We start from the raw sequence: 17,563 nt of genomic DNA, 5'->3' as shown, positions 1-17,563 counted from the left end.
CTCAATTCTTCCGCTTGCCTACACCTCTATCCTTCATTAACTGTCACCCCTCATGGCGACCACTGCTGTTATTTATTTATTTGCCCTTTTAATGTCATCTAGCCTATCCTTTTATGCTCCTGTATTAATAGGCAGTGGGATGCTTCCTTGAAATGAATCATAGAACAACACCCTGGATTTGAACTTTATTAGTTAACGTTACTGTATTTGATTTTTTTTTTCTCAGACCTCTATCTATCTATAAATCTATCTACAAACATTTATATATCATTCAAACTCCCTCAGGATTTGAGATTTGATTTGTCATGAAAAAAATATTATTTGGGTGTATACTCCTGCTTGGAGTCATTCAACCTTTGTTGTTGCCCTGCCTCATCTGACAAGATTTTTAAGGCTGTCAAATGAAACTTGCTTGTGAATAGCATCATCTAAACATGACAGTCATCACTAGCTGTATTGTGCATGTAGCCCTAAGTGTTTCAGTTGTTAGTGTAAAGGAAGTCAGTACGTCGTGTGGCTTTGTTTAAACATCACCACTCTTTTAATAACTGATATTAAACTTGAAAAACCTGTCTGTGAGTTTGCACCATTTTTGACCAAACCTGTTTGACCTTTAGATTCTGAGGGGTCATAAACTAAAACAATTGTGAGTTGCAAGGATCTTAACATAGTGCGCCAAACCTGTCTGCTAGGTGTACGAGTGGTAATGACGTTCTGCGTGTTTCCAGTGTCTAAGCTTAGTGTTGTGACATCATCACTACAGTGCAGATATTTGGAATCACATAGAAACAGAGAGATGCAAAATAAATAGTAAAAGAAGTCTTGTCATCAGGAAAGGAAGATAATAGATATACTAATTGTGCTTCTGTTTGCACTTTGCACTTGTTTCATTAGATAAGTCATTCATTCTCTAGAGCAATAGTATATTAGAAGGACCTGAACTGAAATGGCAAAGCAAGAGATAAATTATGTCATCAGCGTCACTGAACGCAATTGACAACAGAACTGGAAGACAATACATTGCTGAATAAAGTCGTAGTTTTTGTTATTTTTGGACCAAAATATATTTTCAATGCTTCAAAACATTGTAACTAAACCACTGATGTCACATGGACTACTTTGATGATGTCTTTATTTTCTTTCTGGACAAAGACAGTATATCGTACATACATTTTCAATGGAGGGCCAGAAAACTCTCTAAAATCTAGAATATTTTGAACTGCGTTCCGAAGATGAAAAAAGGTCTTACAGGCTTGAAACGACATGAGGGTGAGTCATTAACAACATTTTTAACCCTTTAAGTCAGTAGACACTTCTAGAAGTGTTCTGTAGCGCCATCAATCTGTTAATATGGTTTAGCACCACAAACAAGTTCAGAAGTATCGTAAACCCAGCAATAAAAATAAATATTTCCTCTCATAAAATGTGGATATCTGACTAAAAAAAAATACAATCATTGGGATAACAGGCCAATGGGTAAAAAGTAGTTATGAGAAAATCCTGTCTGGGCCCAGTGGTTTCCACTTACAGACTAAAACCCCTCTGCGTTTTGCAGTGGCTTTCATACAGCTTTCATTTTCCCATAGTTTACCGTCTCTAAGCATTATGATGCATGGGAATGCTGCAGTTGCGTGTGGCGGAAGCATGGAGCTTTGCTCCGCTTCGCTGTTGCCTCTGCTCTTCCACTAAATGTGAATAATTAATGCCTGGCCTGCACATTTCATATCAGGTATCATCATCTTTACTGTGATGTTTCGGAAAGGCCTGACAAGCAGCCTTTTCATGTATTCCATACTGTTCGGGCATGTAGTATTGATAAGTTTAAACAAGGTTTCTCCTTTTGTAAGGTCTTGTTCTTGTAATCATGCTGGGATAATGAGTAATGATTGCTAACACTCATTCTTGGGCAGGGCTCAACAAGGAAGCACTAGGGCAGTGAGACAGTTTTGGGCCTGTTATCTGTATTATTATGATCCTTTACATGCCTTTAACCTGAACAGTTGGTGGCTAATTTTTCTTGTCACCCTTTAAAATTTTACTTTAACGGATTAGCATTAAAGCTGCAGTCCGCAGTTTTTCCTCATTGTCGCCATCTCTGTTCAAAATCTGCAATTGCTGTCATTAGCAGAATTATCGACTTTGCTTGTGTTGTACTTCAACTCCCTCGACACGGCACAGTGTGGATGAACACAATGTTTGAGGAGAGTGTGCAGCTGTTAGTCACCGCACCGGTGTGGATACTACAGCGGGTGAATCTGTTGTCACTGGTGATTGTCGTTTGAACCTTTCTGGATCCGCCATAAAATTGATAAGTTTAATTATATCAAGTGCAGTGAGAAAAGGCAATAAATCTCCACCTCCAACATCCTCACACGCAATATAGCCTACTAGCCGAGACACCTTTATGTGTACAGATCTGTGATGTAATGACGCAAAGACATGCTCAAATCTCCTGCGGAAATCCACCAGTATCACTGGAATTAAAAACATTATTACAAGCTTACCGTTTTGAATCAAGCTAAGGCGTCTGGTAGTTTTGAACACTGGCTGTTTATGTATTTTCTCAAATATGTATTTTGGATCATTTTTAACCCCCAAAAAGCTGCGGACTGCAGCCTTAAATGAGGTTTTGTTTTGTTGTTGCAAGGAAGACTTTTTTGTTGTATCTAATCTTACAATGGTAACATTAGTGAGAATGTTTAAAAAATTGTTTGCAAATATATCACCCTCTTGAAGATTTCTCTATAATTATTAGCTATTATTGCAAATTTTCTTGGCATTTTTTTACGTGATGGATTATATTATAAATATGTGTGTGTAATATATATCTATGTGTAGGCCTATATTCTATGTGTATGTTTTTATTTAATATAATATAAATAATATATTTTTTTTTAATTTAATCTTAAATGTAAATAATGGAGTTAAATTACATTCTTTCATTAAATTTATATTCTTAAATTGAGGCCAGTGAGTGTTGGAAAGCCAAGTTGACCCGTTTGCTTGCTTTTTTTTTCTTTTTTTTTTTGCTTTTTTTTTTCTGGTTGATCAACGTTGAAATGGTTGAAAAAAATCTCATGACTCACAGAGAAAGAGAGACCTAACCACCCTAGCATTACGGCTTACAGACGAGCTCCACACGGAAACTGTAAAAAAAAGTAGTTTTTGTGTCTTTCCTACAAATCCGTCCACGTATCAATATACATCATTTAATGATAGTCTTCTCATCCATGCAGAGAATGATGGATAATGTAAGTGTAGTTCTGCTTAATGTTGCAGGGAGTTTGGCTCTAGAAAAATGCATTGTGACAAAATCATTGTCCTTTTTTATCAGCTAAATCCGTATTGATTCATTTACACCCTCCAAATGGCATTTTACCACCGATTGATTGCCCAACAGAGGGCAATAAAAGGCAATACAGTGTTGTTGCGCTAACTAGGGACCACCCTTTCTCGCCATCCCCCACCCTCCTATCCACCAACACCAGAGCACCCGCATCACTTCTAATTACAGCCTGGGTCCTTGTTTCAGGTCTTGCTGTGTTCATTTTAACCCCTCTGTTATCTCCAGTGCCGTATTGATCCGAGGAAGGGTTGGGCCAAATCAATGCAGTAAGTGGATTTCCAGGGGCAGTCAAAGCCTGGAGGATACAGGAGAGAAGGAGAGACACTGTGCTGTGCTGGCCACACAGAGGGGCTGACAGGGAGACCTGTCGACTCTGACGCCAGGGGACAGAGGACAGTCAGGGACAGTCTGACCTTGGATGCACATAGTGAGGAGATGGATGGGCTGAGTTACACAGAAGGAGAGAGACAGGAATAATTCTAGGTGTGATGCAATAGCTGCGATTTAAGGGAACTAAATGAATGTGCAGTCACTGAGAATAGCTGGCTTGTCCACGCTGCCTTGTCTCCTTTTTTTGGGAGCTAATGCAGTGTACAAAGATTCATACAGCTTTGAGTTAAGACTGAAGTTGGTCTCTCTTTGCATTGCTTTGTGGTGAACATTGTTGCTCTACCATTGTTAAGAGTCTAAAATTTTAGACATTGCTTCAAGTCATTGCTATATTACTGTTCATAAGTTTGGGGTTCATTAAGAATATTTATGTATGAAATTCATACTTTTATTCAACAAGAATGCAAATTGGTTGCAAAGTGACAGTATATTTATTATTTATAGTGTTACAAAAGATTTCTATTTCAAATAAATGCTGTTCATTTGGACTTTCTATTCATCAGAAAATGAGAAAAGTAATATCACAACCCTCTGTAACAGTCTTTTTAGGCTCTTAGGCATATTCTATGACGCAAAAATAGTGTGAGTGTGTCTCCACTAAAATTCCAAAAAGAGAAATGCACTTTAAATACCCAAACGATGCACTCAATTAACCGAAAGAACGAAATGTGGAATGTTGAACACTTAATGCACTCAACTTTCGCAGCTTTAATTGCGTATTGGAAGGGCTTTCAGACTCTGATGTTGAATGACAAAATAATACAATTCTACACTTCACGATTGAGTACATATAGTGTATACGTACATAGACTATAGTTTGTCATTTGGGACACAACTAGCATCTTCTCGACATGTCAACAACACAAACCAATCTCTGCTAGGCGTCAGCTACAACTACTGTGTTTGAGGGCGGTTAGTAGACCTTGTAACAGGAAGTGAGACTGGAGCTGCAGACAACTCATTTCTATTTCTTTTAGGACACAACTTCATTTGTCGTGCACTTGAATCTTTGCAGACCTTTTACAAATCTGAATGTCTGCTGTGTAAGGATCCCAACAGGTTTATGATGATAAAATTCACATGGTTTATTTTTCACTCCAACATGTGCTAATGTGAGCAGCCTTAGTTTGTGTTTGGCTTGCGTCATTTCCTGATCCCAGTCTCCTGATAGCAACTGATATTGCTTTATTCAATTTAAAAAGGATTTTGAAGGACATGCTATATATAGCATATCAAGTCGTGCACCATACCCTTTCAGTTCAGTCCACATGCAGTTTTGGCTCATTTCAGTAGGTCACGTCCAGCTAATAGCGCTAACGTTCTTTGACCTGTGTAATCGGACACATGCTCGTATCTATTATTTTACTTCTCCATTCATTAATGACCTCTAAAACAGAACTCATACCAATGACACGCATTTACAGGCACAGCACAAGCCTCCAGAGCAGTGTCCCACATGAAGTATGAAAACAAAAGTCTCGAGGCAAAGAGCGCCTCTTGGTTTTTTGTAATGTGCAAGGCTGCAGCAGGCAGACGGAGCCAGATGCGCCGAGGAGGGTGTGGGGGGGGGGGGGACACAAGCAAATGAGAGAGAAGCGAGAGAGAGAGAGAGAGAGAGAGAGAGAGGGATGGGAAGTGCTTGCAGTTCTGCTGAGAGGAACAGAGGAGTGAGGTTACAGCGATTGATTGAGTAAATGCGGTAAAATCTCTTCCGCTGGTCTGCCAAAAAAGAGAAAGGGAAGAGGCTGATAAAGTGAGAACTAGGATTGCTGCCCAGAGATATGGTTGGGGAGAAGAGGATGGACTGAGACGGGAGAGAGAGGTTTAGCAGAGGACGTTTCAGTCTTTGAGAGAGAGCGCCGGAGTGTTGGTACGGGGAGAGAGGAAGACGGTACGATGTGGCAGTGAGCCACAGCAAGACAATGAAGAGGCTGCAGTTTATCAATGCGGCGGAATCTCTCTCAGAGTGATGGACAATTAAGGGGAAAGCGCTCAAGCTCATTGGACGAGGGTGATGGTCACTCTCCAGCCAATCCAATGGTGACCAGCTCCATTTATTCAGTAGGTGATGGGCAACAGCTGTGATAGAGGTATCTTGCTCTCTCTCTCTCCTTCTCTTTCTCAGCTGCGTGTTATTAGATTAACTTTAATAGATTAAGTTATCGTCCTGCTCTCAGACTGGAGGGTCCTTAAAAAATCCATAATGATTGAAGTTGGGTTTGAATATGCTGTAACAAGTCATTTCCTGTTTGATAAGTTCAGAGGCAAAGCGAGGTGGTGTTTTGCTGATTTTGATTTTCATTTACTCCCGTTTATGCATCTAGCTTTTATCCAAAGTGAAATAAAGTGCATTCAAAATGTGTTTTATCACTGTGTGCATTTCCTATGATCTTGGTTAGTGCCAAGGTTATAATATAAAAACTACAACTGTGCTTGCTTAGTCATAGGGATTGCTGTGATTTGTCGAGTTCGGCACTGCAGAGCTCTCGTGCAAGCAGCAACTTCACGGAGAGTGTGAGTGATGTAAGAGTTCGATCCGAGGAGCCTATAAAACCTAGCTTTGGCTGCGAAGGAGAAAACCTGAGAAGTTGCCGTTTTTGTGAAGCAGTGTTCTGATCTCATATGTTTTAATACAAATTTAATCGCATGCACTCATTTTTCTTAAGGGCAGCTGAGCAATTTGAAATGCTGTATAAAAAGTGTTCTAAAAAAAATATCAAAAAGCCGGACAGACTGCACAGAATTTGATTGGACCACTCCTGGGCTGCAAAACTGGTTGAACTGCTAAATTTAGCCGTTAATCAATGGCTCTCTGGATATCAGCCAAATGCGAGTGTGACTGATGCGTAGTTTAAGAGACATCATGTCCTGTTCATTTGTTGAGAAGTTGGTTGAGTATATGTGAATTTTTTTTAGATATTAAAGCAATAGTTCAACCAAAACGTAAAATGTTACATATACTCACCCTCATGTCATTATTGCTTCAGTGGAAGTTTTGAAAAGTGTTATTTTGACCATTTAATGAAAGTCAAAAGGGATGCAGTGTTTGTTTTTGGGCCCAATATTTTTTTTCGAAATATCTTTTGTATCCCAAAAATATAAAAAATTAAGTCGTACGGGTTTGGAATTTTGAGGCGAACTATCTCTTTAAGCTTATATTGTGAGTGGAGGGCTTGATCTTGAGCAGCAGTGGGCAGCTCTCCAACACACCAGGCACAATCTGTATTGTATGGATCCACTGAGGCCTGCAAGCTGAAACCAGAACCAGCGTCTTGGCCAAAAGACCTGTGGGTCAATTTCAACAGTATTTCTTGATTCAGTGCAGTCGCTGAGAGGCAGCAGTTCTGTGGCTGGCTATTCCTACTTGATAGACTGGGTTTTTATTTCTCAGGGTGAATTAACTCATTATGGGGTGATCTACACTTCAGTGAGGCGGACGGCCCGAGGGGTGGATGTTTGGTAGGCTGTGCGGATGTAGGTTACGTCCTGCTCCATCCTTGACACACATTGACTGCGGGCTCCCTGCAAATGCAGAATAAATTGGTCTGAGGAAATTAAAAATAAACTGGACTATGAAAGGAAAATGACTAATATATTTGAGAGCACAGGGCATCCATCTGGACGCCTGGTGGCGGCAGGTAGAGTGGGCGTTTATGAGTGGATGGATGAGTGGTTTATTAAGAGGACTTAGTGAAAGCTTTGTGTTAAATCACTCTTTTAAACCTGTCTTACTGGCACTTTAGCCAGGCGCAAGCAAGCACTTTGTTAGGGACCCACTGGGCATCATTAGGGGAGAGATAGATTTACAGAGGACCTGTGACTTTAATTGACCCCAGACTTCATTTAAGATTGGTCAGGATCAATCAGGGGTGTAGAGACAGTTTGAAAAGCTGGGGGCACAGGAAAGCACACCTATCTTTGCAAAATTATAATTAGGGATCCTTCATTTATGTATAAATTTGGGGTCTGTAAGATTTTTAAAAATATATATTTTTGAAAGAAGTCTCTTCTGCTAACCAAGGCTGCATTTATTTGACCAAAAAATACAGTAAAAACGTAATATTGTGACATTATCAACATTTAAAATAAAATAACTGTTTCCTATTTTACTAAAATAAAAATAAAAAATAAAATTATTCCTGTTATGGTAAAGCCATTACTTCAGTCTTCTGATTTGGTGCTCAAGAGTCAAGACACATTTTTATTGTTATCAATGTTAAAAAACAGTGGTGGTTTTTATTATTTTTGTGGAAAGCGTGAAGCTTTTTCTCTGTATTCTTTGAATCAAAAGTTCAAAGAACAGAATTTATTTGAAATGGAAATCTTTTGCATCGGTTTATTGACCCCAAGTGTGTGTGTTTGTATAGACCATTTCACAAGATGTAAACACTGGTCCAGAAGCACTTCCTGTTTCAGTTTTTTAACACTACATAAAAGCTGGGATAAAATACAACCAACAGAACATTTAAAACTGAATTAAAAAGTTAAACAAACATCTTTAAGATGTTTTCTTTACATGTGAAATAAAGAAAACGGTTACAAACTGAAACAGGAAGTGCTTCTGGACCAGTGTTGTTTACATCTTGTGAAATGGTCTATACAGCCCATTGTATATAACAAATGTAGAAAGAATGTATAATGTTATATGCAATCAATTCAGGTAACAAACCTAAAACTATTTAATAGCTATGCAGTTATAGGAAATAATTGTGCACCTATTGGAACAAATCAGCCAATCAGAATGCCCTAATGCATGGTGAAAGTAGTCATAAAATAGTTCTTAGCTATAACTTGTACAATAATTATTGATTTTGTGCCACCAATTGTAAATTAGTGCATCCACAGAAGTAGATGTAAAAATGTTGATTCCACTTATGATTATTCCTTTGACTGCAGTATCAGTAGTTTATCACCAACATCAAACTCCCTCCTGGAAGTGATCCACAGTGGGCTACTCCCTCTGTTACAGCTCTCCTACTCTTCATACTTCTCTGATGATCATTATTGTGCATATTAAAACATTTAAAAACAACCTCCCAGTCTCTTTGAATATTTGCTGTGATCTAATCCTACCTTTCCTCTCTTCCCTCACAGCAGAAGCGTCTGCGGAGCGCTCTCCCAGGCGGAGGAGCATATCAGGGCTGAGCAGCTCGGAGAAGAACATTTCCATGGATGGCCCCAACTCGTCACCCTTCAAAGTGCCTGTGAGTTCATTCAGCAAAACTCATATTAGCATTACACCAGCTCATCATCACATCTCATTGACCTCGGTTACTTTTCTCTCAGACTGCTGTGCCAGCACTCTGTGTCCTTCAGCCATTATTTCATTTTTTAGGCCAATTTTTAAGTGCATTACAGTATCATCATTTTGGTAACACTCTACAATAAGGTCTCATTTGTTAACATTAGTTAATGTATGAACAAAACCAATATGTTAACACTTGCAATACATTTTTTTCAGTTTAACGTGTTAAAAATATTTAACTCATTTAAAGGGATACTCCACTTTTAGGAAAAAATTTTGGTAGGAAAAAATATATACTATGGAAGTCAATGGGACCAGAAACGGTCTGGTTACTGATATTCTTCTAAATATCAGAAAATTGGCTGAATGGATTCGAAAATGGTATAACTCAATTGTTTAACTCTGAGGGAGTTGTAAAATGAGCCTATTTCCAAAAAAAAGTGGAGTATCCCTTTAACGCAGCATCTGTTTTTATTACGTCATCCATTGGCTGCTCTATCATTCATTCAACTGCTATCAAACCATTCAAGCACGATAAGATGCAAAAGAAGCTTTTCAAAGCAGTGCTACCACTCTCACACTTTTGTGCAATTGCACCGACTCGGGCATAAGCTCAAATCTAATTGGACGGCTCGAATCGACAAGCTGGTTGAAATATTATATTTTTTGCTTTGTCACGCTGAGGTTGATTGCACCCGTTGGGAAAAGCTCCATAGGGAAGTATTGTTTCGATTCAAGAGCGTCAGCTAAATGTACATTTAAGGGCTTTTCATACACTGAGCAAGATTAAGCAATGCAAATGTATGTCACGATGATGCTCAGAGAAGAGAATAGATGTTGATGTTATCATTGGTGTCTGTTCTTTATACAGATTATCATTTTTACTCATTTTCCACTGAATTATGTGAGCTTAAGTGCTTGAAATGGCATACAGAGCGCTGTTTTCTTCTGTACATCTCTGTTTTGAGTCAGAGATCTCATTGGCTCTAGTGCTGTCAATCATATTATGTAATCAGAACTCTTGCCCTTTCTGAATTACTACATTGTGTACATTTCCTCATTCAGGGTATTTCTATAACAGTAAAGAATCAGGAAATGCTTACATGAGAAATGCTAAGCAGGACACTTCACTGAAGTTGTGGAATTTGAGGAAACTTAAGAACTTTAAGTCACTTGAAAACATTACAAATAACGCACATCTGCCCATTATTTAATCAAAATAAATCGATGATGGTTTCTGTATAATACTAAAATGTATTTATCTTAATTTACTGTTGTATGTTGTGCAGCAGACGAAATTAAAGCCAAATGGAAAAGCCTACAAGATGCGTACATGAGGAAAGATTCTCGGTCAGCGGCACCTATCGTGCAGGCGTGAATTAGCTGAAGCTGTTTGGTGAGAAAGCTCAGTTCGTCGACAAATCGTTTATCGCATCGCACTCATTGTGAAAGAACCTTAGACTGTTATTAAATGGACATAATACAGTTTTTCAAAAAATCATTTATGCCCCACTGAAGAAAGGAAGTCAAGTTAAATAAGTAAGTTACATAACATTTTTGTATTGTTACATATTGGTCTCTCTACTGTTAGTTAGTCCCCACCATTAATCATTGTCTCTTACAAGAGGCTGGTTACATGTCACACTGCACTGATGTAGAAATAGACCAGAATTCTACTTGGGATAAATGCCCCACTTTAATTACCCTCTTGAGCCCCTGATTAGTGAAATGTCGTCGTCCTCCGTTTATCTCCAGCCAATAATGGTCTTCCTTATTCCAGGCCAGTTCTTATGCATAAGGACAGAATGATATATGTATTAAGTTTGCATGTTCAGTTTTTGTGTAAAGTTTTTCAGTGCTGCAATTTATTAACAATGAAGAAATGCTTTCTCCCATACGTATATTGTAACAAAGGCACATTCTTGAAATAGTCTGTGCCTCGGAGAAGCTTTAGAAATTGTTTGATGATATTTTTAACCAGGCAGGAAGTGGGACATGGAAGATATTTATATCCACAGCATTTTGGTGTGTCATTTTATAAGTGATTAATCCTGCACATATTGGTCTCCCTGTCACAAAATTCCTAGACAAATACACTGATTTGGTGCACTGAGATAAAAGACTTGGATTTAGATGCGATTTTCTTAATATGAAGTCTCTTTAGTCATTTTCTATAAGAAACATAGAGGCATTGATTGACAGGTGCATTGAGACTAATGGGCTCTGTTAAGGCAGCATATAAAAATATATGAATTATGTGAAGACTGCTTGAAGCCTGTCAGTGTAGTAGTTTATATTGTTAAGATGCTTCAGCAGTCGCAAAGTAGTCAACAATGTTAGGGAACACTGACTCCCTCCCTATTAATGTAAATGATTTTATGATTGAATGCTTTTTAAATGTTGTGGTGTTTACAGTAGGTGTCCACATACTTCCAAGGGGGAAATTGAAAGACATTTATTTTTTAATTTTTTTTTGGTCAATTTTCTGAGATGCCCTTTCTCTTTTCTAGTTTTCTCATACTTTATCCAGTGACTCACTCCACATTACTTTGTCTCACAGTGCTTCATTGCTCTGTCTTATATCTCTCACCCTCTCTCTATTTCACCTTTCAGACATAAAGCTTTCTCAAATCATCCCTCTGATGAGGAGTGACTAATTTATCACATACTTTCTATCTCATCACTGCTAATGGCCCTTTTACTTGCCAAACGCGCACCTACTTATAGTCTGGCACTTATCTGAACAGGACAGATCTTACTTTCCCTGCCCTATTTCTTTTTAGACAGTGACTCAGTGTCATTGTACCGTATGATTTTACCAAATAGCCGTTCAGCTAATCCTCTGTGATTAATACAGATTAATACTCTGTGATTACTCTAGATTTTTTTTTTACTTCCTTGTTTTCTCCTCCGTCCTCTTTTATTCAATTCACTGTAAGCGGTGTTAGATATCAGTAAGGCCATGTTATCTTTTTAAATGGACATCACGTTTTCCCCAAGTTTCCGATTAGACACCTGAACAGAATAGAATGTACTTTACTAGAGGTTCTAACAAAACGTTAATTTCTGCAATCTATTTAAAAATAATATTTAAATAATTTGAATTATTTGTAAAAAAAAATAAATAAATGAATAAATATTTGTTTAAAAATGTATCAGTTTGAAGTAATGTTTCAATAGCCCCTTTAACACATAGTCTTTACTGGTAAATTACTGTTAAGATATCATGTCCTTGACCAGTAAATCGGTTCTGGAAATTTTCATTAGAGAGTTTACCGGTAGTTTGGCACTCATGTGTGAATGGTATCTTACGGGTAAAAGACATTGTTTGAGAGTGAAAAGCACCACACACTTGTTTATTTACCGGAAAAGTCATTCTGGCAATTGTACAACAATTTACTGGCATTGCTGTGTGAAAGGGGCTAATTACTTGCATATAAAGACTTCACATGCTTCATTACTGGATGATCAGTATTTTTGAATGAATGATTCAATGACAAACACTGATGTAATTGTTAAAATCTTTATTTGACGTTTAATAGTCAAATCGTTGTCATTTAATATTGATTCAGTACGAAAGTGAATACTTCTCTATAGTCTGTGAAAAACAGTAGTATGTCCAGATACATAGTATTAGAAAAATAGTAGGCTAAAAGTACTCTGGAGATTCTGGAATGCGCATTCAATCTGATTTCAGAGTTAAAACAAAATATTATTATAATTTTTATTTGTAATATTTATTTATGTTGCCCCTCCTACTGACTAAAATGAGCTAATAACATGGATGAATGAATTACTGAACATGAATGAATAAGCCCATGCTGAGGGTTTTTTTTTTCCTTCCTGTTTTGCTGAAACTAAAGAGCCTTGTAAGAACAGCTCATTCTGACCCAGAACCAAATATTACTGGCATATATATCCGCAGGTGACCGCTTGAACTCTCTGACTTGGTTACTTATTAATATTTTGTTTTCCTCCAAGACACTGAACAAGCACTGTCTGTGCCACGTGTAGACGGTAAACTCTTCAGCCGGCCTTGGCCGCCCTTTATTAGTCTGTGCAAGTGCCTTTTCTCACCGCCAAGATAGACTGATATGTCTGCTGAAATGGTCTGTTGGATGTTACTTCAGCTGTCTCTCCTGTAAAGTACAAACCTGCTTTTGAAAGGTCAAATGAGTCTTCGCTGAAGTTGCTATCTGCTTTTTTAGATGGTGATGGTGCCATTGTCTCTGTCATATGTTCTCAGGGTGGTCTACATGTATAATTGATCATGACTTTAAAGCTGAATATACAGACGCTTATTCATGGGCAAGCTTGAGTCATGCTGGGCAAAGCCGTACACTCCGTCGTCATTCAGCGACTGAAGAACTTGAGTTTCTTAAAGGGACACATCTGACTTTCTCTGCTCGTCTGCTTCACAGGGCTTTTTAAGTAAACGACTGAAAGGATCCATCAAAAGGACTAAGAGTCAGACCAAGCTGGACCGCAACACAAGTTTTAGACTCCCATCACTACGACCAACGGAAAATGAGAGGTACAATTTACGCTGGTTTGTTTTTCAAATGTATTCAGAGTGAACTGACTGAACCTCATTCAATTTCCTTCTGTCTTTTGTCTCTGCCCAGAATTTTAAGAGACAGATGTGGGTTATCTGTGAGATTAAAAATTCAAAGCTGAATGGATCAGACCTTTGTTGGTAATAAGGTCATATACATTTTGCTTTTTTTAACCTTTCCTTTAATTATGAGGACCTATTGAAAAAAACGGTGCTTGCTTATAGCTTTTAAATTCATGTTCTCAAGTTTATAGAGAACAGCTGGTTGGAAAATATGCTGTGCTGGGACCTGGCATAACATGAGATCTGTTTTAAAACAAATGTTAAACCTTTCAGGCAGTCTTGACAGCTCTCTGGCAGAACCGTTTTGGCAGTTCGTCCCAAATGAAGCTAATGTGTCAAAGCCACAATTTAAACTGCTCTTGCTCGGCCAGTCAAAAGTTTGAATACACTTGACTGAATTTATGCTTGGCATGATCTTAAAAATCTTTTGACTGCACTTAGTGGTAGCGTTTTTACTGCCCCACTGGCTGTCTGACTCATGGTTTGGCTGGTTAGCGTAGACCAGTTCGCCATTGATCCCCATTCAAAAGTTCCCATGTGTTCTAACAAAACTTTTTATTTTCTGAGCTGGTGGACAGCTCCTGCGTGCCGATGAAAAAATCCCCCAAATAATCTTCCTCCTTTGTTCCTTTCCGATTAAATTAAATCTTTATTTTATTAAAAAGACCCCAAAAAAATCTCTCCAATGATCGTTGATTAGTTCCCTTGTGTTCTTATTAAATTTTTCATTTTATTTTACCCTTTTTGCTTTCAGCCACCTCTGAAATGAATGTCGCCCTAGGTAATATAGACCTCTTTGGTCCAACACACTGTCCACCCGATAAGACATTAAATCACATGGACACTGCCTCTTTGTTTTCTGTCATTTGATTTGTCAGATTTCCTTGTGATGTACTTCCTCGCTATGCTGCGGTCGGGTGTGTAAGTGCTGTAAATCTTACTTCTGCTGGAGGATTAATGGATAAGGAGGGCTGTTAATAGCATTAGGCAAAGTCACTTTTGCTTTATTACTACACAATCAGTGTGTCACAGGCCTGAGGGGTGAATTAGGGCTGGTAAGCTGTGGTGAGGTGACAGACCAGAATTTGATTTTCTTCTCCACCCTTTTTGTTTGTGACAGTTACTTGGAAACAGGTAGGAGGCTGTGATGTTGCTGGTGTATCTGCTGTATACTCTAATGGCCACAGCTGCTGTGGTAAGACTACAGATGAGGCGGAGGTGCAGTTGTAATCAAGCTGATTTCTCATGCTGCTCCTTGTGGATTGAGTGCATCTGTTTGTGAGGAGCTCTTGCTCATAATGCTTGGAAGGAGCGTGCGTGTGAGCTGTGGTGCACGAGAGAGTGTGTGTATGTGTCCCTGTAGCTACTAGCAAAGACAGAGACTGCATGTGACGGTTTGATTGAGATGAATTACAGCTGAACTCTCTACGTTCATCTGTCACTGCATTCAAATGCACTTATGAGCATGCATGTGTGTGGGTGTTTAAAGGGATAGTTCACCTAAAAATGATATACATTATCGTTTGATTTAGTTTGTAGTCGGTAAGATTCTTAAAGGTTTAGTTCGGTATTTTACACTTAATGCCCTGTTTTAAGATCGTTTCTGATGAAATAGAACGGTTAAGATTGAACATTTTGACTACTCCGGGTGTGTATCACGTTTTACAGTGTGTGTATTTTCACTACTCCATACTGTGCTTTTGGATGGGTTAAATGCGGAGGACAAATTCCAAATATGGGTTATGATACTTGGCCTTCACATGTCACTTTGTATTATTTTTGATCAATTAAATGAATGTTTTGGGGAGCATAAGAGACTTATTTCAAAAGCATTTAAAGGGTATGGTATTTTACACTTACAGCCCTGTTTTAAGATCGTATATGGCTGTCTATGTGCACTGGAACTATCATTTATAAAACGTATAAAACTTTAGTTTACAAAGACGTGAAACTCACCGAATGGTCTAGGGGTTAGGTCAAGTCAATGTAGTGATACAAAAACTATCTAACAAAGAAACCTAAAATTCTCGGGACAGCAGCATTTGTCCAAATTTCAATTTTTAAATGCGTTTGAAATAAGTCTCTTATGCTCCCCAAGACATTCCTTTAATTGATTAAAAACAATAAAAACTGACAAGTATCGTAACCCATATTTGGAATTTGTCCTCCGCATTTAACCCTTCCAAGTTAGTGCACACATTAGAAGCACAGTACTGAGTTGTGAACATACACACACTGCAAAATGTGATACACACCCAGAGCAGGAGGCAGCCATTATGCTGTGGTGCCCGGGGAGGGATTGCTCAAGGGCATCTCAGTCATTTCCTGCCAGTACTGGAATCAAACCAGCAAACGTGGGTTACCAGTCGGACACTGAATTTTTTTTTTTAAATAACTCAATGTCCCCCATTGAAAATTGAAATGTGATTTGTTTGTTCAGTCTGGCGTGTCTGCATCAGTCGCTCAAGTAATTATTTAGTTGTCAGGACAATGTCAAGAACTTTCTTCCACAACAACTGAGAATAGCTGTCAGTGGAAAAAGAGAGGATAGAGTTCTGACATCTCACCACGGTGGCGAATTCATAAGGCACTTTAGAGTAGTCGACAACAGCAACGTTTAACTATATAATTCGCTATATGAATGAAGTTTGTTTTTTCTCTATAAGTTATGACAATTTATAGTTTTTACTTTAATAAGTTTGTATAAATTTGACCGTATTTTACAGTGAAATTAATGCGATGTTAAACCATTTATAATCTACAGCTAACCAAGTAAATGTGTTTACTGCAGCTTCTTTTTACCATTTTTTTATGTGAAAAAAATACAAATATTTTTAAAGTGCATTTGAATGAATTTTGAAACATCAGATTTAATGTGGGGATTTTCGTTTGCTTGTTTGTTCGTTTGCGTTTCGGACTACAAAATGTTTTTGAAAGCTAAACAAAGCCAAAGAAAATGAATCCAAACTCAATTGGTTGCCACATGTATTATGAGCGTGCCAAGAGCATCCAGCTAGCTAAACCCCTCTTCAGATAAGGCCAGAGTTTTCTGCTTTCTTAGCTTCACTGAATGGCTGGCTATGGGAAAACATTTAAACCTGTAGCTGAAAGGAAAATGTAAATAGTACATTAGAGGCTTTGAAGTAATCGACCTTTGCTGTAGCAGAATCACCTCTCACTATGGGGTCTGAATGAAAATACTAGTCCTGTATTCAAAGCAGACTTGGAAGCTTTGACTGTAAAGAGCTTGAATGTGGCACCGCAGTCCTGGTGGACTGATCAGATTTCCTGGATAATGTGGGAGAGCTGTGTCCGGATACGGGCTGACTGTGCACTGATCTGCTTAGCCGTCCGAGTCAGCGCAGGTGAAACGTATCGAGAGCTGGAAGCGAGTCCTCCATCAAGAGTCACCCTGCTGTTTCTGCATCGGCTGTCTGATTCAATGTACCACGCCTCTGTAAATGGAGACGGAAAGAGATACTGGAAAGATGGATAGATGGACAGATAGCTTCACATTGTCATATGCAATTGCATTCAGTCTGACAAGCCACAAGCAGTCAATTCTAAAATTCAGGTTTGGGAAGTGAGTCAAATCAGTGAATATGCTTACAGATTCAGTGAGTTCCTCTGGTGAAAGATTCATTTAACTAATTCAGAATGATAAAAAAATGTGACATGAGATTTTTATTTTATTTTTTTCATAAATCGAACTACACTATAGTAGTATCTGGGCACAATATCTGGGCGATATAACTGAATTATTTTTCGTTCCGACTGGTGTATCACAACTCAGGGAAAATATTGGGTAACATGATGGACATATAATGGATGTTTTGAGAGAAAAGAAAAGATGGGTCTTGTGTTTGAGTGCTGTTGGGATTTGAGCCAGATCATTGTGGTAATCTGTTTTTTATGTCAGCAGGCATCACCACAATTTCTCATAATGAAAGAAACTGATGCCAGT

The 17,563-nt window shown here is 38.4% G+C and overlaps 1 protein-coding gene across 12 annotated transcripts in view; it reads left to right on the top strand.

The window, feature by feature from the left end:
- The window catches only part of rasal2 (RAS protein activator like 2), a 79,715-nt gene that overhangs the window by 47,056 nt on the left and 15,096 nt on the right, over nt 1–17,563 (top strand). For 7 of the 12 annotated variants that reach the window (XM_089131192.1, XM_039654667.2, XM_039654662.2 and 4 more), the window contains 2 exons: nt 8,831–8,940; nt 13,403–13,515. In XM_089131192.1, coding sequence (XP_088987318.1) covers nt 8,831–8,940; nt 13,403–13,515 — 223 coding nt within the window. Of the gene's footprint in view, nt 1–5,399; nt 5,827–8,830; nt 8,941–13,402; nt 13,516–17,563 lie in introns of those variants that run through there. The other 5 variants (XM_039654663.2, XM_039654665.2, XM_039654661.2 and 2 more) reach the window with 2 other exon arrangements.

Source organism: Pimephales promelas, chromosome 5 (assembly GCF_988280905.1).
Source record: "Pimephales promelas chromosome 5, fPimPro1.hap1.1, whole genome shotgun sequence".
NCBI classification, from domain to species: Eukaryota; Metazoa; Chordata; class Actinopteri; order Cypriniformes; family Leuciscidae; genus Pimephales; species Pimephales promelas.
This window is presented reverse-complemented; position numbering and strand designations above follow the sequence as displayed.